The 22,215-nt window shown below is 66.4% G+C and overlaps 1 protein-coding gene across 1 annotated transcript in view; it reads right to left on the bottom strand.

Annotated features, from left to right (window-relative positions):
- SSPOP overlaps positions 1-21,279 on the bottom strand; it is a 42,656-nt gene extending 21,377 nt beyond the window's left edge. Inside the window, 56 exon segments of the mRNA XM_036010290.1 lie at positions 321-470; positions 654-785; positions 1,146-1,316; positions 1,464-1,510; positions 2,529-2,640; positions 2,643-2,780; positions 3,111-3,275; positions 3,503-3,676; positions 4,400-4,491; positions 4,699-4,824; positions 4,916-5,045; positions 5,170-5,292; positions 5,374-5,610; positions 6,209-6,373; positions 6,475-6,645; positions 7,431-7,574; positions 7,874-8,035; positions 8,220-8,274; positions 8,360-8,546; positions 9,048-9,151; positions 9,153-9,199; positions 9,290-9,383; positions 9,386-9,474; positions 9,560-9,700; positions 9,793-9,945; positions 10,075-10,306; positions 10,390-10,415; positions 10,418-10,480; positions 11,301-11,537; positions 12,008-12,229; positions 12,422-12,482; positions 12,484-12,656; positions 12,857-12,989; positions 12,991-13,030; positions 13,112-13,205; positions 13,331-13,480; positions 13,709-13,783; positions 13,786-13,817; positions 13,904-14,479; positions 15,007-15,142; positions 15,486-15,629; positions 16,444-16,640; positions 16,969-17,209; positions 17,381-17,554; positions 18,047-18,119; positions 18,121-18,198; positions 18,644-18,723; positions 18,820-18,978; positions 19,494-19,527; positions 19,529-19,594; positions 19,692-19,868; positions 19,870-19,937; positions 20,174-20,392; positions 20,501-20,595; positions 20,882-21,040; positions 21,230-21,279. Of these exon segments, the coding sequence (XP_035866183.1) occupies positions 321-470; positions 654-785; positions 1,146-1,316; positions 1,464-1,510; positions 2,529-2,640; positions 2,643-2,780; positions 3,111-3,275; positions 3,503-3,676; positions 4,400-4,491; positions 4,699-4,824; positions 4,916-5,045; positions 5,170-5,292; positions 5,374-5,610; positions 6,209-6,373; positions 6,475-6,645; positions 7,431-7,574; positions 7,874-8,035; positions 8,220-8,274; positions 8,360-8,546; positions 9,048-9,151; positions 9,153-9,199; positions 9,290-9,383; positions 9,386-9,474; positions 9,560-9,700; positions 9,793-9,945; positions 10,075-10,306; positions 10,390-10,415; positions 10,418-10,480; positions 11,301-11,537; positions 12,008-12,229; positions 12,422-12,482; positions 12,484-12,656; positions 12,857-12,989; positions 12,991-13,030; positions 13,112-13,205; positions 13,331-13,480; positions 13,709-13,783; positions 13,786-13,817; positions 13,904-14,479; positions 15,007-15,142; positions 15,486-15,629; positions 16,444-16,640; positions 16,969-17,209; positions 17,381-17,554; positions 18,047-18,119; positions 18,121-18,198; positions 18,644-18,723; positions 18,820-18,978; positions 19,494-19,527; positions 19,529-19,594; positions 19,692-19,868; positions 19,870-19,937; positions 20,174-20,392; positions 20,501-20,595; positions 20,882-21,040; positions 21,230-21,279 (7,573 nt within the window).
- Between the last annotated feature and the right edge of the window lie 936 nt (positions 21,280-22,215).

Raw genomic sequence — 22,215 nt, 5'->3', positions numbered from 1 at the left:
GTAAATAGCTAGCCGTAACATAAGAGGACAGAGCATTCAAGCAGGCAGGAATCTCCTAGAAAGACCTCCCAGACCTATCCCCCATTTCACAAACGAAAAATCAGGGGCCTGGTGAGACATGAACAAGGAATAAGACTCGCCGGGTCACCTGCTGCTCACTGGCAGGGCTGAGCCACCCTTCCCCTGAGTTCAGTCCCTCTCCTCAAAGTCAGGGGTAACAAAGACTCTGCAGGGACCCCTGTCTCCAGCCCCACACCCTTGGCTTTGCCTCTTCCCCGCCGTCACGGCCCCAGGCCCCGGGAAGCCAGCGGGGAGGACACTCACCAGCAGGAGCAAGCCTGGGGGACAGTAGCAGCCAGGCTGGCAGGTCTGGTTCGTCCCTCAGGGGACACTGAGCTCGGCACAGGTGGCAGGGCCCTGGGCACAGTCCAGCCACTGCTTGTCCCTGGGACACACGCCAGGCACTGGCCCTGGGGACACGGAAATTGACAGCTGGACCCCGGCTCAGCTCCAGTACGGCCCCGGGGAGGTCACAGGACTGCACAGGGGCTCAGGGAGAGGGGTCCCAGGTGACAGGGAGGGGCGGACAGGGCCCTGGGTCAGGTGGGAGTGAGAATGGAGGACCCAGGACAGGCACCCAGGGCAGCCCTCACCTGCACAGGGCTGTAGGCCACAGGTGGAGAAGTCCACGGGACTGTTCCAGCCACTGCCTTGGGTGCGGTTCCGGAAGCCACTGCCGCAGGGCACGGAGCAGGGAGACCAGGGGCCCCACTCCCTCCCGGGACCTGGAAAGGTCCCTGGTCACTGCAGGCCCTGCCTCCCACAGCCAGCTCACCTCCTCCTCCTCCCCTATACACAGCCGGGCACTCTCTCCCCCTGGATCCCAGACTCCCTAGGGCATCCCTCCCTTCCCCCATCCCACTCCAGGGGATGCCCCGCTTCTCCAGAGGCCCCGGGATTCAACCTAAAGCAGGCTGCCCTCCAGGAGGTCCCTGCTCAGGGCTCCCTGGGGACCACATTTTTGTGGCATCTCTTAGAAAAGGCCTTTGCACCTCTCTTGGGGTGCCGGGATGGGGGGTGCCAAGGACTGGGACTGTCCTTGGCTCCTCTCTGGAGGGTCCTGGGTCCCTGGTCCCAGCCCTCACCTTGACATGGCCGCAGGCTGCAGAACTCGGCCTCCATACTGGGGCCCTGGCACGCAGCACCCCCAAAGGCAGCAGGGGGCGCTGTACCCGCCCGGAAACGCCTTCGAATCCCCACGTTGCAGCTGCGGCTGCAGAGACTCCAGGGGGTCCAGGGGCTCCAGCCACAGGCCACTGTGCTGGTCGGGGGCGGGGAAAGGGCGCGGCAGGTGTGAAAGCAGTGCCTGGATCCCCGCTTCCCCGGGCCCCCACTGAGGAGCCCCAGGACTGCCCTCCCAGTGGGCCAGCACCCCCTATGGTCCCCGAGGGCCCTGCGGGTACCTGGGCAGCGCTCCGAGGTGCACACCATCTCACTAGAGACACAGGTGCTGTGGAGAGAGAGCCCGCCGTGGCCGCAGTCAGCCCCTGCCCCTGGAGCTCTGGGAATCTTCCCCCCCTCCCGGGGCGGGGGGGAGGGGGGGGGGGAGGCGACCGGGCCACCACGCCCACCGCACAGAACAGAAACCGAGGGTCTGGGCAGTCAAGCAGGTCACCCCCAGGTCCTACACGTATTTCGCTCGTGACCCAGGATTCTCACCAGGAGCAGAAGCTGCCCCGCCCCCACCCCACCCCTGGGGAGTTCCCTGACGCCCTGGCATTGGTGTTGATTAAACACTGTTTGGACATGACTTTGAACAACTCTCCAGGGCCAGGCGGGAGCAATTTAGAGAGAGCGGGTCCTGACGTGAGCTTCCCGGGGAGGAAAACCGTGTTTTCCCTTCCTTTGACTTTTCTCCAAACCATGTTTCAAAGCCCACTTGACAAGGAAAAATAAACGTGAAAGAAAAAGCAAAAGACACAGGGGGAGAGTGGGGGAAGGATGATGAAGGGGAGAATTGGGAAGGGGCCAGGTGTTCAACAATAAAAAGGAAAAGGAAGACAATGAGATGACATTGAAAGAAAGAAGAATGAGAAAAAAGAATGGACTTAGGGCGCCCTCTGCTGGCAGATCCTGGTGTCAGCTTTGAGTACTGGGCGCTTGGAGGTTTCTGAGCAGAAATCGAGGGGATGCCAGGTCGTTATATTGGGGAAAGAGAAGCGGAGAAGTAACCGGAGGAGGAGAAGTCAGAAGCCCCTCCCCAGGCTCTAGTGCCATCGTAAATCGCTTCACTTATCTCGAGCCTCAGTCATTCCCATAAGTCAAATGTCCAGGCCCGGAGTGTCTCATTCCTGCTGGCATTCACAGGGCCCAGGCCCGGCACCATGGACGCAGGCTGAACACACCCTCCCACACACCCCCCGCCCCCCGCCCCTCTCCCGGGTGCATTTGAGTCCACACTGCCGTCTCTGGGCCACCAAGCGCCAGTCCCACCCTTGCACCGCCCCGCCCTGCCCCTGGTGGCCTACCAGTTGTTGCAGGAGCCCAGCGGAGCCACCGCTCCCAGGTCGTAGAGACGCCCGTGCAGCTGGCAGGGGCACTGAGCGCGGGGCAGGCAGCTGGCGTTGTACAGGAAGAGGCCGGGGGGCAGGCGCAGCCCGGGGCACAGGAGCCGGTGCACTGCACCCCAGGGCCCTGCGCCAGGCACAGCCGGGGGCACGGACCCCCCTCCTGGCGGCACTGCTCGGCTGAGCGAAACACCATGTCCCCCGGGCACTGGGCTGGAGGGGAAGACATGGCGGGTCTCAGCAGGGGTGAAGAAGGGGGGGGCCGGGGATGGAGGGGAGGGGGGGAATCCTGCGTGTAGGTGACTGGGGACAGCCCGTTGACAGCACTGAGAAGCCGGGAGAGGTCCCCTCCCCCAGGCCACAGCGGGTACCTGGTCTCCAGTGGGTAGGAGCTGGGGGAGACACAGGGAATCCAGCAAAGTCTCTCTCAGCTCAAGGACTTGCTTGTTCTGGGGCCAAAGGTCAGTGAGGTGTGGGGGTCGGGGCTGGGGAAAGGTCAAAACCCCCGGGAGTGGGCGGGAGAATGGGGCGGGGACTGGGCACCTGTGCAGGGCTGCGTGTCGCAGTCCCTGGTCTGGCTGTGGGGCCCCTGGCACTCGGCGTCCCCAGCAGCCGAGCCAGAACAGCTGCGCCCTCGTGTCTGGATGCCACCGTCACAGGGGGCTGAGCAGGGGGACCAGGGGGCCCAAAGACCCCAGGCGCTTGGCACTGTCGGGAAGAGCCAAGTTCACTCGGTCAAGCCAGGCCCACCAGGTTCATCTCATGCTGGGCTTTCTGGGTCAGGGGTGGCTGGGGTGGGGAGGAGCTTTGGGACACTAGCCAGGTGTGTCCCTGCCCTCCCCAGGTGTTTAGACCCTGACCAAAGCGTCCTTCTTCTCCTTTGCTCCTTACCCCACCTGGCACCCAGGCCACCCCAGGGACAGGCAGGGGCATACCTGGGCACACGGGGGGACTGCAGGGCTCCTCCTGAGTGGCCTCCCCTGGGCAGGACTCGTCCCCCAGGCTGGGGCAGAGCCGGGAACGACGGCGCCAGCCCGGGCCCCCTCCAGGGGCAAGGCAGCTCCGGGAGCAGGCAGACCAGGGTGTCCACGCCGTCCAGCCCAGCGCCTCTGGGGAGGGCAGGGCAGGCCTGCTGCAGAGGGGTCCTGGCGGGGCCGGGGAGGCTCGGGGACCTGGCTCGGGTCCGAGAAGCTACGGAGCCAGGCGAGGGCTCACGGGTACGGGGTGTGCTGCTCTGCTCCCCGAGGCCCCCACCTGGACATGTGCACTACCCAGCCCCACGCTTCCTCCCAGATCCACTGCCCCAGAGCCTTCTAAACCACTGTCCCCGTGCAGCTTCAGTGCTGGAGGCTGCAGAGTCCCCGTGGACCCCTGCCAGTTCACCAGCGGCCACTTTCCGCTGCCCCCTTCCGTCTCCTGCTGCAAGAGCCTGGCCCAACCCCCCTGGCCCCACACCTGCCCCAACAACTCTCCTGCCCTCTGCCCTGCCCCACCCACCCTGTGCACCGGTGAGACCCAGGCACCTCTGCCGGCACTGGCTCTGCATGAGGGGCACCTGGGCATCGCCGTCTGGCCTCCGCTCGCTCCTGACCGCCTCCCCCAGCCCGACACCCACTGCTGGTAGGTTCAGCCCTGCCCCCATGCCCTGCCCCCCTACAGGTGGCCTGACCACGGCAGCTGGGCTGTCTCTGTGGCGGGAGGTCCCTGTGGGGCCCTGGCCTCCCACCAAAGCCCCACACATCGAGGCCAGCAAGTTCCAGGGCTGACAGCCACACCCATCCCGCCGAGTCCCCAGGGCAGGCATCGGAAGGGGTGGCGGCCCCGGACTGTACCTGTCCCGCACTCAGCGTGGCAGGCCTGCAGCTCCTGTGCGTGGCCCTCACAAGGGGCACCCCCAGAGGCAGCCGGAGGGTTGGAAGGAGACCTGGGGAGAGGGCCAGCCTGGGCAGCTGCTCTCCTCTCCTCTCCTCACCCCTCCCTCCTGCCTTCTTTGGCTGTCCGTCCACACTCCAACCACCATGCTCCCCCTGCAGGGCTCCCACTGCCACAGGCCCTGCTCCGCCAGCTGCCCCACACACCAGCACACCCTTTCCCTCCCTTCTCCCAGTTCCTGTCTCTGCGTCCCGCACACCTGAACCTGGCCCTCACTCCGGAGCCACAGGAGCGGTTGCAGGGACCCCAGGAGGACCAGGCTGACCAGCCACAGGGCACGGGGCAGCCCCCCGGTTCACACAGCAGTGCCCCCCTGTGACACACGCTGCAGGCGAGAGAGAGAGGGTGAGGAGGCCTGGGCTGGGGAGGAGGCTGGCCCCTACCCCAGGCCCCGCCCACGGGAGCAGACCCCTCACCACCGGCTGCAGTTGTCCAGGAGGAAGGGAAGCCCGGGCTGCCTCAGCTCTCCGCCCACGAGGCAGGGGCACTCGGAGAGGGGCAGGCAGCGCGCATCCTGGAGGAGGAGCCCGGGGGGACAGCGGCATCCTGGGGTGTAGGGAGGAGGGGACACTCAGTCCCAACTGGGGGGGCCGGAGACTGAGGGTGGGCAGGCGTGGGCGGCCTCCCCAAACTCCCCCGAGGGTTCCGTCTGCCGGCTGCGGTGCCTCACCTTCCAGGCAGTGCCCCCCGCAGCTGCTGTTGGCCTCGGGGTCCAGGCAGGAGGGTGGGCACGGGGGCACCAGCCCCTTCCCACACAGCTCGGCGCTGACATGCACTCGGCCCATCCCACAGTCTGGTGGGAGATGGGCACCCGGTGAGGTGGGCCCCAAGAGGCCCAGAGACACCCACAAGGTCCCACCCTCTGTCCCCTTACCTGTGTCCCCTGTGCAGGCCTGTAAGCCACAGGCTGTCCTCTCTTGGGAGGCCCTGGGGCAGGGGGCGCCGCCATTCTTGGGCGGGGGGTCCTCACAGCTCCTCCGGCGGCTCCGATGGCCACCCCCACAGGAGACGCTGCACGGTCCCCAGGCTTCCCACACGGTCCACGCCCCCGCCACTGCAGGGAGGGAAGGGTGGGGGTGGGCCAGGCGAGCCCACGGGGACGTGGGCGGTGCTGGAGAGAGCAGGGGGCCGAGCAGAGAGGAGCCCGGACAGCCACCAGTGGGGCAGCCTAGGGCAGCACCCGGGACACCACTGCTTCCCCTCCTGTCCCAGGAAACCTCCCCTGGCTGCAGGACCTGGGACAGGGCTGGACTGGGGCAGGGGCAGGGGCAGGGCGCCCCCTGGTGGCAGCAGCCTAAAGCCAGGCTAGGAGGCCAGACGTGGGGGCTGAAGAAAGACCCCTCTCTGGAATGCTGCGGCGGGGTGGGGACCCACCGAACAGAAGGCCTGCAAGGTCACTGCGCCCAGAGTCCAGGACCAGGGGCTCGCCCGCTACCCTCCCTCAGGCGGGAGCGCCTGTTACTCCGGCGTCCACAGGTGGGGACGTCAGGGGCCTGTCCAGGGCCACTTGGGCAGCAGGAGGGCAGGGTCGGGGACAGCCTCCCGGACAAGCCCTGTGGAGGTGTGAGGCTGCGACATCAGAGTGGGGCTGCCCCCCTAGGGTCCCGGAGGGAGCAGGGACACCTCCCTGGTGTGAATCTCTGACGGGAGCCCAGCCCAGGTGTCCCACCCGGGGCCCGAGAGGGCCTGAGGGCACGGGAGCCGGTTACCAGGGCAGGCCCGCACGAAGCAGGACTGGCTGCGGAGGCGGTCAGGCGGGCAGCTGCCCCCGGGCAGGGGTGGCTGCAGCAGCTCCCGGCGCTGGAAGGCGACACCCAGGCCACAGCTGCGGCTGCAGTGGCTCCAGCCAGACCAGGGCGCCAGCCTACAGTCCACTGCAGGAGGACGGGAGGCCGGCTCAGAGGGGCTCGCCCTGCAGTGGGGCCCGCAGGGGTGCCGCCCCCCCCCCCCCCCCCGCCCCCAGCCAGGCACACACCGCAGCCGTCCTCATCCGAGCCGTCCTGGCAGTCAGGCCGCAGGTCGCAGCGCCGCTTGGGGGGCAGGCACTCGCCGCTGCCGCAAGTCAGCTGCCGCGCGGAGCAGAGGGCTTGCGGGGAGGGCAGCCCGGGCAGGGCCGTGGTGGGCACCGGGAAGGGCCCAGGGCTCGCTGCCGGAGAGCGGGGAGGGAGGAAGAAGGGATGAGTGATTCCGGGTGGACCACAAACCGAGCCCCTTGGACCTCAGGCAAGAGCAGAACCGGGCTTGCTGACCGAGGCCTCTCAGGCCCAGTGCAGACCCCCGGCCACTGTGTGTGGGTGAAGCTCAGGTGGCAGGGGGCGGGGGGGAGGGGGTAGTCTGCACGGGCCCCCCAGGTGGCTGCCGGTCAGGGGCTCTTGGAGAGTCCCAAAGGCCCGTGTCTAAAAGAGCAGTTGGCTGCCTCAGGTGTCCCTTCCTCAATGGGTGCTCCCTGCAGGGCCCTTTCCTGTGATTGGCTAACACTTGACCTCTCTTCTGATTGGAAGACCAGGCTTTGAGCATAGTGATCTGCTCTGGAGAGATGGATGGATGGATGGATGGACGGACGAGTGGGTGGATGGTGAGGTGGGTGGATGGGTGGATGGATGGATGAGTGGGTGGATGGTGAGGTGGGTGGATGGGTGAATGGATGCATGGGTGGGGGAACTATCGAGTGGGTGGGTGGGTGGATGAGTGAAATGAATGAGCAGATGGCAGATGGGTGAATGGATGCACGGGTGGGTGGATGGTGAGGTGGATGGATGGGTGAATGGATGCACGGGTGGGTAGGGGGATGGTGAGAGGGACAATGAATGCATTCCCATATGAGCTGGGCTAAAAATGGGGGACTAAGACGTCCCCAAACCTGAAGCCCTCTTGCCAGCCCCACCCACAGGACACAGCCCCCTTGGGCAGCCTAGCAGGGCCCGTGCTCACCGCAGCGCCTCTCGTCCGAGCCGTCCAGGCAGTCCTCCCGCCCGTCACACAGCTGCTCCTGCTCCACGCAGCCCAGCACCGTGCAGGGTGCCTGGCCCCGGCCGCACTGCACGCGCGGGAAGGGCCCCGGGGCCGGGCTCTGGCCTGCGGGCACCACCACACGGGCCAGCTGACCCACACGGCCCGCCCTGTCCGCCAGCCGCCTCCCGCAGCCCCCAGCCTCTCCTCCTGGTGCACGCCGTGCCCCACGTCCCGCCTCTCCCAGGACGGCGGAAAAGGGGTGGGCTCCATCCAGAGGCCCGGGTCCCAGTCCCGGTCCTACAAAATCCCTGACCTCACCTAGAGCTGGGTGACCTTGGCCAAAGCGGCCAAGCCCCCAGGGCCTCTGTCCCCCCACGACAAAGAGGCTCGGGCTTGGTAGGCAGAAGGCTGAGGAATCTTACTGGCGGGGGCCCCCGGAGTCATCGGGTGTGGGGACGGCACTGTCACGGCTGCCATTCTTGGTCGCAGGGCCGTGGCCTTGGGCTGGGAGGTGGGGGTGACGGTCGCTGTCTTTGCGGACTCCCCAGGACTCGGGCGAGGCACCTCCGAGGCTGGCGCCTTCCCTGCGGGTGCAGGACAGGGAGGGGCTGGGTCTGCCGGTTCCCCTTCCCACACAGGCCCCCCAGAGAGCACCCCAGGCTTGGAAGTGCTGCAGGGCACTGCCCCCGCCCCCCACCCCACCCCCCGGTCCCCCTGGGTCCTCATACCCTCCACTCCTTGGGGCTGCCACCCCCCAGGCCCACTCACCAGGCGGGATGCAGTGGCAGCACGCCTCTCCCCTGCCCTCCACCAGGACCCAGTCCTGCAGGCACCGGAGACGGGTGGGCGTGCTGAGCTGGCCACCTGCCCAGCCCATCAGCCACCCCCCACCCCCTGCCACACCATACGGCTTGCCCCAGGCCCTGGCCCACGCCCCTCACCTGGGGGCAGCTGCCCAGCGGGCAGTAGGGGGAGCACAGCGCGGTGCCGTTGTGCAGACACTGGCAGACCCTGCAGGGGCCCCCTCGCCAGCGCTCCCCGACGCGGTGGACCTGGCCGTGCTGCTCGCAGCCCCCACACGGCTCGGTCTGGCACCTGGGAAGGGAGGCCCGCCCCTCACCTGGTGAATGGGCTCCCCTAGGCAACCAGCCCGCCCTGGTTTGCCTGGAGTGAGGGGTTTCCCAGAACCAGGCACTTTCAGGCATAAAACTGGGGGGGTCCTGAGCCAAGTGGGTGAACCCCACCTTTGCACCCGAGAAACTGCAACTGGCCGGTGGCAGCTACACCCCACAAGCCCCACTCAGGTCCCTCCAAAGCAGAGGACCCATGCCCACTCTGGACTTGCTCAGCTGCATTCATGGGCTCCTTGCACCCCCTTTAGGGCCCAGAGGCCATGAAACTGATGCAGGAGAAGGCCAGTGCTCCCCACAGCTGTGCTGGGCGTCCTGGGGTTTAGACTAATGGGGTGCGCCTCCTTTGGGGTCTGGGGCACACACAGAAGCACCCCTCCTGGGAAAGGCACACAAGGAGCTTTCTTATGGGGTGCCGGAGGAGAGGGGTCCAGGCGCCCGCAGGTCGCGGGTGGGGGTCCAGTACCTGCGGGCTTTGCGGTGGATGCCTCGGCACTGGCGGCCTCGGCCGGAGCGGCGGGGGCTGCTGGGGCTCCGGAAGGACCACTGAATGCTCTGGCTCCCACAGGGGTCCCAGGCACTCAGCCCAGGGGGACCAGGAGGACCAGCCACAGTTCACTGAGAAACAGCCAAGAGTCAGGGGGCGGAGGAAGGGTGGGTGCCCGGCTGGGGGGAACCCCTCGGGCAAGGCCAAGGGTGAGGCCTCACCGGCACAGTCCGGGTTGGGCCGGCAGCTCTGGGGCCGCCCGTCCTGGCAGATGCAGAGCTGGCAGTTGACCCTGATGTGCTCCCCGGGCCAGTAGCAGGGCACCTGTCCACCAGGCAGGGGCACTGCCCGGGCCGCACACACTGCCCCTCGCTGCCCAGCACCTGCCCAGTGGGGCACCAGCAGCCTAGGGGAGGCCCAGGATGAGGCACCTGTGCATACAGTATGGCCTGGAAGGCACGCCCGCCATGCCCTGGGCCCGGAGCCCCCACCTGGGCTGCTGCAGAGCGGGTCCGCGGTGCACTCGGTCTGGCCGGTGATGTCATCGCAGGTCAGAGGGCAGGGGGCACAGGGCCAGAACACGAGCCCCCCAGAGCAGGTGGCATTGGGGCAGCCCTCCTGAAGGCAGGGACCTGAGGACAGCAAGAGGCAGAGCTCACAGAGGGTCCCCTGCAGCCCCTCCACACACACCACCCCCCCGTGCCCTCCCCTCCCTTCCACTCACGGGTCTGGTGGGTGCTGTGTAGGCCCCCGGGCAGCTCAGCACAGGCCCGGCCCCCGTTCTTGGGCGGGCGGCACTGCCGCTGCCGGGTGGCAGAGCCCCCGCACGGCTCAGAGCACAGGGACCAGGGCGACCAGGAGGTCCACTCACCATCCACTGTGAGGAGGGGCCAGACAGGCAGGGGCACCATGAGGTCTGGGTAGGCGCCCGGTGGCCTTCCCCACCTGGCTCTCTGGGCCCCACAGGCACATGCCACTGCCCCCCCTGGGGGCCCAGGCCCCTCACCTGGGCAGGCAGCCGTGAGGCAGGCCTGAGTCTGGTGCCCAGGGCCCGGGCAGAGCTGCAGCACCGGGAGCCCGGGCGGGGAGCAGCGGCGGCTCCGGCCCTGCACCCCGGGCCCACACGTGCGGCTACAGGGCCCCCACGGGCTCCACGAGCCCCAGGCCCCACAGCCCTGCTCTTCTGCGGAGACCTTGGCCTCTGATGCCATTTCACAGTCAGGCTTCCCATCGCACACCTGGGGAGGGAACGGGTCAGGGCCTCTTTCTGGTTGGGTGGCGCGATGGCTCTGCCCCCTGCACTACCACCCCCGACCCTCACCAGCTGGAAACTGATGCAGAGGCCATCGGGCAGGAGTACTCCGGGCAGGGAACCCCTGTCCTGTTGGGGCCTCCTGGGGCCGGCAGCTCCTCTGAGGGGCAGCGGAGAGAAAAGAGTCAGGTGGGGAGTGAGGGCCGCTGCCGGCCCGGCCCCCCCACCAGCCCTGGGCTCCAGCAGGGAAGCCAGGTTCCATACCACAGGCCAGCTCATCCTCGCCCTGGGGACAGTCGGCGACCCCATCACAGAGCCGCTCGAGGTGCAGGCACAGCCGGGGAGCCAAATGACAGGAGAAGAGGTCCCCACACGGGGGCAGCCGGGTGGGGCCTGCGGGCACAGTAAGTGTCCTGCGGAGCTCCTGCCCCGCCTGCCCTTTCCCTGCGGAGGGTCTGGCAGGGGGAGCCAGAGGAACTGGGGGGTAAGGGGAGGGGTGGGAAGAGGCAGAGCCAACCTGGGACCCAAACCTGGCTCCGAGATGCTTTGGAGAGGGGTCCAAGAGGGGCAGGGCCTGTGGACAGCTACTGCCCCCCTCCCCGGGGAGGCGGCTGGGCCCGAAGGCCTGACTTGCAGGGGCACACAGGGAACCCCCAGGTCTGGTGGGGAGGACGTGGGCGGTAGCCCTCCGAACAGGCCCACTTCCCTTGCCCCAAGAGCCTGCCCCCCTCTCATCCTTTCTTGCCCAAATGTAAGCAAAGACAAAAGCCCTTTTCTTCCCTCTCCTGGGCCTGGGCGGAAGGGCAAGACTCTTCAAAGGCAGCTTCAGGAAGAAAGATCAAAGGAGACCGATGCCTCGGACCTAAGGCACTCTCTAGCTGGCGCACCACCCCGGCGGTGGGCGCGGAGGTCCACTAGGGGTGGGGGATGGAGGTGGACCTAACAGCGCGGGCGGGGCTGCACAGGCGGGCGGGGCTCACCACAGGCGTCCGGGCCCTCGTCCGAGCCATCGGGGCAGTGGGGCGCGCCGTCGCACAGCTGCGCGGGAGCCACGCAGTGCGGGCCGCGGGCGCAGGGCACGTCGGGGTGCGCACAGGGCGCCCCGCAGCCTCGCTCGTCGCTGCCGTCCGTGCAGTCCTCCTCGCCATCGCAGCGCCAGCCCCGCGGGGTGCCCTCGCCGCTGCCGCACGGGAACTCCAAGGGGCCGCAGGGCGGCGCTGCAGCGCAGTGGGCACCGCGCTAGACCCGCGGGGGGGGGGGGGTAGACAGGGTTCCCCGGCCAGACCCGCCCTTCCTTCTCCGCCACTGCTCAGCTCCAGCTGCAGGCCCGCCCTGTTCCTGACCTGAGCCCAGCCCCTGCCCCACCTTCGACGCCTCCCCAAGTCCAGTCGCTCTGCAATTTGCTGCCCTGTTGATTTCCCAAAAGCCGTCCCCTCATCCGGGACTTTCCGTTAGCCTTCCCTCAGCTCAGACCGGGCCTTGAGCGCCCGGTCTGGAAGGTTTGGACTCTCCCAGCCTCCCTCAAACACCTCCATTCCTTTCATTCTGCTGTCTTCAGAAAGCTGGGGTCCATGCCCTGCTCCTCCCTGCCCCAGCATCTGCCCCAAATCCCCGGATATGCCCTCCTGCCCCCGCTCCAGGCCGTCACACCCCAGGTTTCTGACCCCTCTTCCCCCAGGAGCCTCACCAGGGCTGGTGCTGGCCAGGGGAGTTGGAGCAGCCACCAGGGAGCCAGCAGAGGGGCTGAGCAAGGTGCCAGCAGGGGGCGTGGGCAGCGAGGGGAGGGGGCAGTGCCCGGGCCCCTCATCTGCTCCGTCTGGACAGTCCCAGGTTCCATCACACAGCTGGGTGGCCCCCACGCAGGTGCCATCGACGCAGGGCACCTGCCCAGGGGTGCAGCTCACGTGCCCTGCAGCTGGAGAAAGGGGGAGCAGGCCCCAGGGCGCTGTGCCTTATACCCACTGTTTGGGGTGCTCCCACTCACACATCCATGGGTGCCAACTTCCCAGGAGGAGGCTGGCTTGGGAAAGGAGGGGAGGCAGGCCTTTGGGGCTCCCAAGATGGGGCCTGGTGGGCAGGAGGCTGGGCAGGGATCACTCACCCAGACAGGACTCCTCGTCAGCAGTGTCTGGACAGTCAGGGTGCCCGTCACACAGCAGGGCCAGGGGCCAGGCAACGCCCGTCCACGCAGGCCAGGGAGCCCGGGGGGCAGGGGCAGCCCTGCTCATCCGTCCCGTCTCCACAGTCATCCTGTCCGTCGCAGAGCAGAGCCAGGGGCAGGCAGCGGCCGGAGCTGCAAGACACCTGCCCCTCCCTGCAGCCCGGAGCGGCACAGCCTGGTGTGGGGCAGGTAGGCAGGCTCAGGAGCCAACAAAAAGCCCCAGAGAAGTCCCTCACCCCAGGAAAGCTCAGAACACCCCTGCCTACGCATCATCACTGCTGGTAATGGGACCAGCCACTTGGGACACGGCCCTAGGACATATGTGAGGACTGACCCGTCCCTCAGACACTGTCCCCCACAGGCAAAGACACTCACCCTCCTCATCCGAGCCATCGCCACAGTCGTCCTGGTTGTCACAAAGCCACTCGTGGGGCACACAGTGCCCGCTCTCCTGGCACGGGGCCTCTCCCTCTGCACAGCCAGGCCCCGGCTCCTCACAGCGGGCACCAGCTGCCGTCCCCACAAAGCCACTGGCTGTCCTGGCACGTGCTGAGCACATGGTGCCCCGGGGTCAGCCACAGCTCTGGGCCGGCCCAGGGCGCCCGGGGCTCCCCCAAGTCCTCCTCTCACCAGTTCCCACAGTCCTCCTGTAGCGCCGTGCCTGGTGGGAAGAAGCTGCCCCCCCTTTCACAGGGGCAGGACACCGGCTCCAAGCAGACGCCTCCTGAGACCAGAGAGGGCAGGGCTTGAAGCAAAGCACAAAGTGGCCCCCACGCCAGCCTGTCACTGCGGCCTTGTGGCCCCTGCCCCACCCCAGCGCCCCCTCCTGCCCAGTCCGACCCTACCCACCATGCAGCAGGGTGCCCTCAGGGCAGAAGCAGCCCTCCACACAGGTGACAGCCTGGCAGTGCCACCCGGCTTCAGGGCCATGGTTATGGCAGGTGGGGGGACACGCAGGGCCACAGGCTTCGTACACCTGGCCCCCTTCACACTGCAGAGCTAGGTGGAGAGGAGAGAGGCTCGGGTCACCCAAAGCGCAAGGGCATGAGGATGCAAAAGGGCAGGTGATTCACCCCCAGGTCACACGCCTGGAGGTCATGGGACACGGGGCTGAGACCCCAGCTGAGCCCTTCCCAAGGCTGTTTGCTACGTGCAAGTTCTGCAGAGCGGCAGGTCCTGGCCGAGCGTGGTGGGCGGGGCATCGGGACCCAGGGCGGGCACACTCACGGCAGAGCTCCTGGCTGCGCCAGCGCACGCGGAGCCCGTGCCGGGAACATTCCGCTGCGTAAGTGGCGATGGCGAGCAGAGACACTCGCAGTCGTCCCCTGAGTCACAGCTGCGGGAGACATCGGGTCAGCCCCCGCTGCCCTTCTCCGCCTGCCACACATCCCTCCACGCTGTCCCTAGGCCTGCCCCTCTCACCCGCAGGCGTCGTACACGCACCACTCGTAGTGCTGCTGCGGGGGCACCTCCGCGTGGCACCGGGCAAAGAGAGGCTGCAGCAGCACCCCACAGTGGGCGCGAGCCCAGGCGGCCCGGTGGGCGTTCACCTGTAGGCACGTGACGGTGGACCAGCCAGATCCCTCCGCAGCACCCGGCCGCCTGCACCCGCCCCCCCCCCCCGGGTTTCTGCAGCTGCCCCACACTCCCCTGCCCATTCCCCACCCTTGCTCACGGTGTGGCAGGTCCCCGGGCTCGGGGCAGAGAGGGCTGAGGCGCCAGGAGTGGGCCGCCAGCTCGGTCGTGGGCTCCAGGACTCCCTGGCGGCTCTGCAGGTCGTTACTGGCATCTCCATCAAAGTCTCCACACAGCCCGGCCACACGGCCGCGGAACTGCGGGGACAGGTGCACCAGAACCCGGGTGCCTGCAGGGGGCACAGCAGGGGGCAGGTTGTGTGAAGAAATGACCTGCCAGCCCTCGTCAGGGTCCAAGAAGACCAAGGGCGCTATTGAGTGGGCCGCGTGGCCCTCTGCGTGGGTATTCACCCAATAGGGGGCGCTGGTTTACTCTCTTTTTTTTGGTTGGGGGGATGATTGGTGGTGGTAAGAGAAAAGAAGTACATTTGGGGGTCCCTCAACTAAACCCAGGCTGAGGGACAGGGAGATTCTCCAACTGATCGGACTCCAGACCGGCACCAGGCTCCAAGATGGACTGTGACACCCACCAGCCCCAGGGGACCGAGCAGCCTAGAGGCTGCCGACGGCAGCCCCACTGCGCTGACCGCCAGGCTCCTTCCCACACGGCGGGGGGCAGGGGGGCGGGGGGCGGTATTTTGGTTTCCAACTTCTATTCCAGTTTAGAAATAGTCATTTCTAAAACACCAACTGCTTGGTTTGGGTGGCAGGGTGTTAGGAAATGTATTTTCATTTATTCTCTCTGAAAACGGGGTATTTTCTAAGGGTTTCTTGGGTGAGGCGGTACGGATTTCCCTATGAACTACGGGCCGCGGCCGGGGGGAGGAGTCAGGGGAGTCAGACCCCCCGTCTGTGGCAGGTAGCCGTCAGAGGGTAGGGGTGGGGCCTGACCTCCGTCCCAGAGCAGGGTGAGGCCCAGGCGGGCGGTGAGCAGCAGGAAGAGGCTGGCTTCGGCGCAGGCTCAGCCCGGGCCCGGTGTAGACCTTGGGGAGCGTTACGGTCACCCCGTTCACCGTCACTGCCCGGCCTGTGGAGGAAGGAGGGGGCCCTCAGGCCCGGCCTTGGGGGACCGGGCCTCCCCGATGGCCCTCCCAGCCTTCCCTCCGACCTTCTCCCTCTCTCCTCTCCCTGGGTATGTATGCTCATGGGGAAGGTTAGGGGAAATAGAGGCAGCGAGTTTGGTTTTGGGGGTCTGAGGGGAGGTTTGGGGCTAAGAAACCAGAGGGCCATGTGGACAGAAGGTGCTTGGAACAAGCCAGAGTCTGCAGGGAGAGGAGCAGTAACGGGAGGCCGCTAGGGCCTGAGCCACAGTTCTGAGGGCTGCTGGGAGAGAAGGCCTCGTAGGGAGGTACCCCAAGAGCCAAGGCTACCTGAGTCCCTGAGCTGCACGTGGGTGTCCCCCAGGGAGACCGAGACGGTGTGGAGGCAGCTCCCGGAGTCGCAGGCCCCGTGCTCGAGCACAATCAGCAGCTGCCCCTTGGCCAAGTCCTGGGTAGACGGTGGGTGGGGCAGACCTGAGAACAGGTGTTCTACAGGACACCTGTCTGCAGGTGCAGCACACACCTGGAGGCAGCTTCCCACCCAGTGGGTGCTGACCGCCTGACAGACTCACACGTGTATGTAAGTGCACATGTGTGTATATATGTGTGTCTACATGTTGGGGTGAGATGGCTCCCCTCTCTCCTCTCCCTGGGTATGTATGCTCATGGTTCTGTGTGTGTGTGCTAAATCTACACACCCATGCACAAGTGTATGCTACATGTGCACACCTGCTTGAGTCTGTGTGTGTAAGAACCTGTGTACCCGTGTAGGCCACAACTTGGGATGTCACCTAATTTTACTAGGAGACCAAGAGGTCCCTTATTGGCCATGGGATTATTTATTTTTTTAGATTTATTTATTCATTTTTAGAGAGAGGGGAAGAGAAGGAGAGCAATATCAATGTGTGGTGGTTGTCCCTTACATGCCTCTACTGGGAACCTGACCTGACTGGGAATTGAACTGGTGACCCTTTGGTTCCCAGCCCGCCCTCCAGTCCACTGAGCTACACCAGCCAGGGCAGCCCGTGGGATTATTTGCATGACAGACCCAACTGGTCCCTTCTGTGGGAAAGGACTTGTGAGGCTGGGCTTTGCTTTGTGCCCCTGGGCGGGAGTGGCAATGACATCCCGGGAACCTGAGGAGGAGGTGAGAACCCAGCCATCCTCCCTCCAGATCCCCTTCCCCCTCGGCTTTTCCCTGGACGACTGTGTGTTTTCTTCATTGATTTAGTGGTTTCTTTACGGTCCTTTCTCCCCCACAGCAGCCCTAGGAGGGCCCTGTGCTAGCAAGAGCCCGTCCCCGCCGCCCCGCCCGGGACCCCCGTTAGTCCTCTGCCCACCTGCACCAGGACGGAGCGGCAACCTGCGCTGCCGCAGAAGAAGAAGCTCCGCCCATCAAAGGTGAGGTAGTGCCCGTCGCCGCCCACCGCGCACTCGGAGGGGCACGGCGCCTGCGCGCAGAGCCAGCGGCCGTCCTGGCACACGCTGTGGGCACACGGGGTGGGAGAGCGCCCTCTGGATCAGCCCCCGGCGGAGGGTGCTGCCAAGCTGGAGACGACCTTCTGCTCCCCAACACGCTCTGGGTGCCTCCCCCCGCACCCCTTCCTCCGGTTAGGGTTAGAGATCAGCGAGCGTAGGTCACCTGCTAGGTGTTCAAGCGGGGGCGCCAGTTAAGCCACGAGAGGCCACAGATCACTCGTGAGCGGTCCCCAGAAAGGGAGGCAGGGTTGCGCAGATAGCATGAGGGAGGGGTCAGAGGGGCCCTGGCGGTCGCTGACCGCAGCGAGAGGCTCGGCAGGGCCCTCGGATCCACCACGGGTTGCACCGCTGGCGCACAGTGTCGCCGGGGGCGTAGCGCTGGCGTCGGTGGAAGCAGGGGCAGCGGGCGGCGGGCACACAGAGGGCGCCGTCCCGGAAGAGGCCGGGCGGGCACTCGCAGCCGCTCACGCATTCCTCTCGGCAGGACCCCTCCGCTCCCGCGTCCCCCGCCGAGCAGCTGGGCGGGCAGGCGGAGGCGCAGTCCGAGTACAGCTGGTCTCCCGGGCACAGGCGCTCTGCGGGCGCAGGAGCCGGCTGTGAGTTGCGGGCGCCCCTGCCCCCCCCAAGCCAGACCTCGCTGCTCCGGAGGGGCTCGGAGGCCACGCTGGGAGCTTAGAGCACTCAGAAGTAGGGGTCACACGAGGGCCCTCCCTCAAGTCCCAACCCTGCGGGGTGGGGAGGCCTACCACAGAAGCCCGGCTTCCTCCAGAGCACGTGGATGCCCCGCTTGGCACAGTCCTGGGCGTAGTTGGCCAAGGTGGCACACACAGCCTGCCTACCGCCCTCCCCGCCAGTGCCCGCTGGGGCCGCGGCACAGTAGGCAAAGAGGCAGGCCTCGTGGTAGTCGGCAGGGGGGACCTTCAGAGAAAGGACAGCCTCTCAGCCAGCCAGCCCCCTCCGCCACCACCAGCACCCCACGCCCCTACTCTTATGGTCAGATGAGGGCTGGAAAGGACCTCAGAGATCATCCACATGAGCGGTCTCATTTCCCAGAGATAAAACCCAGAACAGTGGATTGAGTGCTGGCCTGCAAGCCAAAGGGGTTGCTGGTTCCATTCCCAGTCAGGACACATGCCTGGGTTGCTGGCCAGGTCCCCCTGGGCAGCGGGGGTGACGGGAGGGCATGCTAGAGGCAACCACACATTGATGTTTTTCTCCCTCTCTTTCTCCCTCCCCACCGACCCCTCCCTCCCCCCCCCGCAAGCCCCCAGGACAGAGGGGAGGATGGCTTGACTAATGGCCCAAAGCAATCTGGTGGCAGGATCAGATTCCCTGATTGGCACCTCCCTAGCACACCTCCTTATTTGGGCCCCTGTGGTGCCAGGCACCAGCTGCACCCCCACCCATACCTCGAGTATGGCATTCTCTGAATAGGCCGTCCAGCAGCTGGTGGCACACATCCTGGGCCCTCAGCCCGCAGCTGGCCGGCCTCCACGCCCGCTTCCGTGCCCCTCAGGGGCTCCTCGCAGCCCCAGGCTGCTTCCACCGCATCCAGACACCCAGGCTGCGGACAGTTGGAGTCAGGCCAGGGGACAGGGACAGGGCACATGAACAAGGACACCAGAAAAATAGCCTCTGCTCTCACGGCTGCTTGTAAGCTCCACCGTCACGACCAGCAGCCCAGACGTCATCCTGGGGCTTTGGGGGGTCGGGCAGGAGAGTTAGGGGTCACTGTCGGCCCGGAGGAGGCAGGAGATTTGATAACTAACTCGTTAACCAAAGCTGGTTGGCCACCCAGTCAGTGCTGTGTCCCAAGTGGCCAGTTCACACAGGCAGCTGGGCTGTGTGAGCTCCTGGGGGACCCTGCGCTTGCCTTTCCTCCTCTGGGAGAAGGACAGGAGCTGTCACTTGCAGGAGACAGCACAGAGGCTCGAGGGTGTCAGGGAAGCTAGGTGCAGGCTGTGTAGGCGGTGGGCAAGGCGGCCCGGGCTCTGGGCGCTGCCTCTCACCTCTGAGTCCGGGAGCCTCCAGGAATTCCCGAACGTGGCCGCCAGTGCAGCCAGGCCCACTCCTGGCTCCAGGAAGTCATCTGTGTGGGGCGGGGTGAGGGGGGAGGCAGAGGGGCTGGGTCTGAAGTCTCAGTCTCCCCTTCCCTCCGACACCACCACCGCCGCACCCCACTCACCTTCACGCCAACCATTGTAGACCCCACAGAGGCCTCGCGTCTGTCCCTGGAGCTCGTGGTCCACAGAAACGGAGACCGAACCGGACCTATCCAGCCGCACCACGGCCCCCAGGCCTCCCGACAGCACCAGCCAGTCCCCTTGCCACTGCAAGCTCAGCCCTGGGCAGGGCAAGTGGGGTCACACTCCCCACCCGTCCCAGCAGCACACTGGGGCTCAGACTGCCCAGGGAAGGGAGAAGGGGTGGACACTCGGCACTTCACACCCTTCAAAGCAGCCCCACTGGTTTCCCACCTCGGCCCTCCTTGAGAAGCTCGTGGCCGCTCTGGATGTCCTCCTGAGTGATGGGCATGCATGCAGAACCCCCTCCCAGATAGCCACACCAGGATAGCAGAGTGTCCCACCTACTGGCACCAAACCCTTCCCCACAGCACCGTGGGAGGCAGGCAGGGAAACCGAAGCTCTGAGAGGTTAAGTGGTTAAGGAGAGGGGCTCGCTCAAGGACACCTTGTGAGGGGGCTATTGGGGGTGGGCTGCAGGGGTGGGGCAGGGAACCGCTGGCTCCCTCATTTCCAAACTGCCTCCCGACAGCACCGGGGGTCGAGCAGGGAGCAGCAAGCTCAGTCCCCAGCTGCCCTGCTGAGCCCCACCCTGAGGTGGGCACACTGTCCCTTACCAGGGAGCAGCTGAGACTCCCCATCAGGTACCGGGCTGCCCATTCACAGAGACATTTCCACCCCGAATCAGCACTTCCTCCGGTCCCATCAGCACCCGGGCCTGAGGGCAGACCACAGTGGGCGAGGTGGTCAGTGTTCTCCTCCTGCCCCCCACATCCAGCTCCATCCTGGTCTCCATGCTCTCCTCCCTCTCTCACCAGCTGGCAGTGCGCAGGCTGCGGACAAGGGCCGCCGGGGCTCAGGTGGACGGCCCAGGTGGAGTCGGCAGCACCTGCCAGCAGGTAAGTGCAGCGGCCCAGGAAGTGGTAGTGGCGACCGTCAAAGGTGCGGTAGTGGAAGCCAGACCAGGCGGTGCAGGTGGCCAAGGGTCGCTGGCAGCTGGCTCCAGAGTTGGGCCACGGCCCCTGCCAGGGGCTGCAGGGGGGCTGGAGAGGGGGTGCTCCCTGCGGAAGATGCGTCGCCACGAGCCTCTGAGTGTGGGGGAGGAGGGCAGGAGGAAGCAGATGGACAGTCACGGTCCCTCTGCTGGACAGGGGCTGGGAGGTTACTCCTCCGAGAGGACAGGGGAATGGGCGTGGGGTGTGGGAAAGGCCCAGGGCTCCAGAACTCCACGTGGGAGTGCCTATGGGGGCAGCAGGTGACAGTTGGGGTCGTACCTGTTGGCAGGCTGGGGACCCACCTGGGAGCTGTTGACTGGGGCAGCTGAGGCAGGCCCGGGAGCGGCCATCCCGCCAGCTGTGACCCCAGGGCTGGGCACAGCACTCCTCCAGGCTTCCCGCAGAAGCGTTAGCCGAGCCTGCCTGCGGCTGGCACCGCCTCGTGGCAAAGCAGTGGCCCTCGGGGCTGGTGTCTGCAAGGGCTGTGGTGGGTACGGGGGGTGGGGGAGAGTGGGGTGCACCTGGTCAGGCAGCCTGCCACCTCCACGAACCTGCAGATCCGGGCTAATCTCAGGCACTTACCCAGGGCGCTAGTCCGGGCCCCCCCAGCCTGGGCAGCAGGCCCTCACTGTCCGGTTCCATGGAACAGGCCGGGTCGCCGGGGGCCTGCGTCCACCGAGCAGGCAGAAGGGAGAAGACGTTAGTGTTCAGCTCAGCCCCGTCCCTGGGAATGGCCTGGGACGGTCCTTCAGTCGGGTCACCTACGCTCTGAGTGACTCTGTCGTGTAATTCCCCTCCTTGGTCTTCGTTTCTCCATGAGATGAGCTTGGGGAGGCGACGGAGGGCCAGCACAGGCAGGAGGCACCCGGCATCTCCACTCTGCCCTTTGGGAGCCCCCGCCCCCAGACTGGGCTCCTAAATGCCTACTGTCCCTGTAACTGCCGGGCCACCATCCCCGCCCACCCCATGATGTGGCCCCTCCACTCAGGAACCCGGACTGCGACCCTCACTTGTAGATGGGACAGAGCCCCGCACGGCCACCCAAGGACAGGTCCGCTCGCCAGCCCTGGCGCAGGTAATGGTAGAGGCTGGTGCAGGGCACCAGGTCCTCCCGCCGGGGGGTCACTTCCTCCTCCACCAGGAGGGTCTCCGTCTGCTCACACCACCGCCTGCCCGTGGGTGGGAATGAGAGCTGCTGCCGCTGCTGTCCCCCGCCACCCGGAGGCCTGTCCTGCAACCCTGACCCTGCTCTTGAAAGAGCCGACTCCGAGAGGAAGTGAGTGAACCGAGGTGGAGGCTGAGGTCGGGAGGGGAGTCGGCTGCCCCAGAGGGTCCCAGCCATGGGGTGGGCTGCTTACCCGTTGGCTAGCGCCCATGCCATCCCAAAGAGGAGAGTAGGGAGCAGCATGGCGCCCCCACAGCTCACCCCACAGTGGGGCTTTGGGGCTGGACTCGGGGGAGGCAATTGCCGCAGGTGAGCACAGAGGCCAGCACCGGCCTGTCCACACCACACCGCACTCCACTGCGGCCCAGCCTCAAAGTCAGTGTGCACAGGCAGCCTCAGAGCTGGGGCTGGGAGACTTTATCTCAGCCCCATGCCCCAGGGCACCAGCTGCACGGAACTGGATTGGACCTGCCTGCCCCCCCCCTCCCCCCCCGCACCTCTGCCTCTGAGGCCACTCTCCCTGGAAACAGCCCTTCCTGCGGGGCTGCTGTGTGTGGGTGCGTGTAATCCGGAGGGCGTGTGTGTCCCAGGCCGCCGCCAGACACTGAGCTTGGGTATTTCCCCACTCCCAGACCCCACCACGAATGAGAGTGACCTCTGGGCCACCCCCTCCTCTCTGGGCTTTGATTTCCTCAGCAGTAAAAACCCCTGGGGCCCCCCAGGAGGGACACACAGGTGGGACTCAGGCCCCTCAGATTGTGTGAGACTGACTGGGTATGCTTGTTTCTCTGAGGACAGTTCTGCAACCTTTGTTAGGTTGCCAGGGGGCCGAGGCCCCACAAAATGTTTAGGAGTCACGGGACCGAAGGATGGCTCTGGCCTTCCAGCCCTACAGTCCTGACTTCATGATTCTCCCCGCTCCCCCTCCCTTGCTGGCGGCCACCTGGCCCGCTCTGCCACCAGGCACTCTGGAGGAGAGGGCCGGGGTGCGGGGGGGTGGGGGGGGCCCTCTCCGGGGAGGTTGGGCTATGCAGACACAGAAGAATGACCTATGCCCTTTCCTCTGTGGCCCCACTACTAGCTGGGGTGGTTATGTGCAGCTGCCTGGGTCCACCTTGGTCTCTCTCTGAGAGAGCGTCCTAGGGTCCCTGGGGTCCACAGCCAAGAAGACCTGGCCAG

This window comes from Phyllostomus discolor, chromosome 10, assembly GCF_004126475.2.
Source record: "Phyllostomus discolor isolate MPI-MPIP mPhyDis1 chromosome 10, mPhyDis1.pri.v3, whole genome shotgun sequence".
NCBI lineage: Eukaryota > Metazoa > Chordata > Mammalia > Chiroptera > Phyllostomidae > Phyllostomus > Phyllostomus discolor.
Note: the sequence above shows the minus strand (reverse complement) of the source record. Positions and strands in the feature narration are given on the sequence as shown.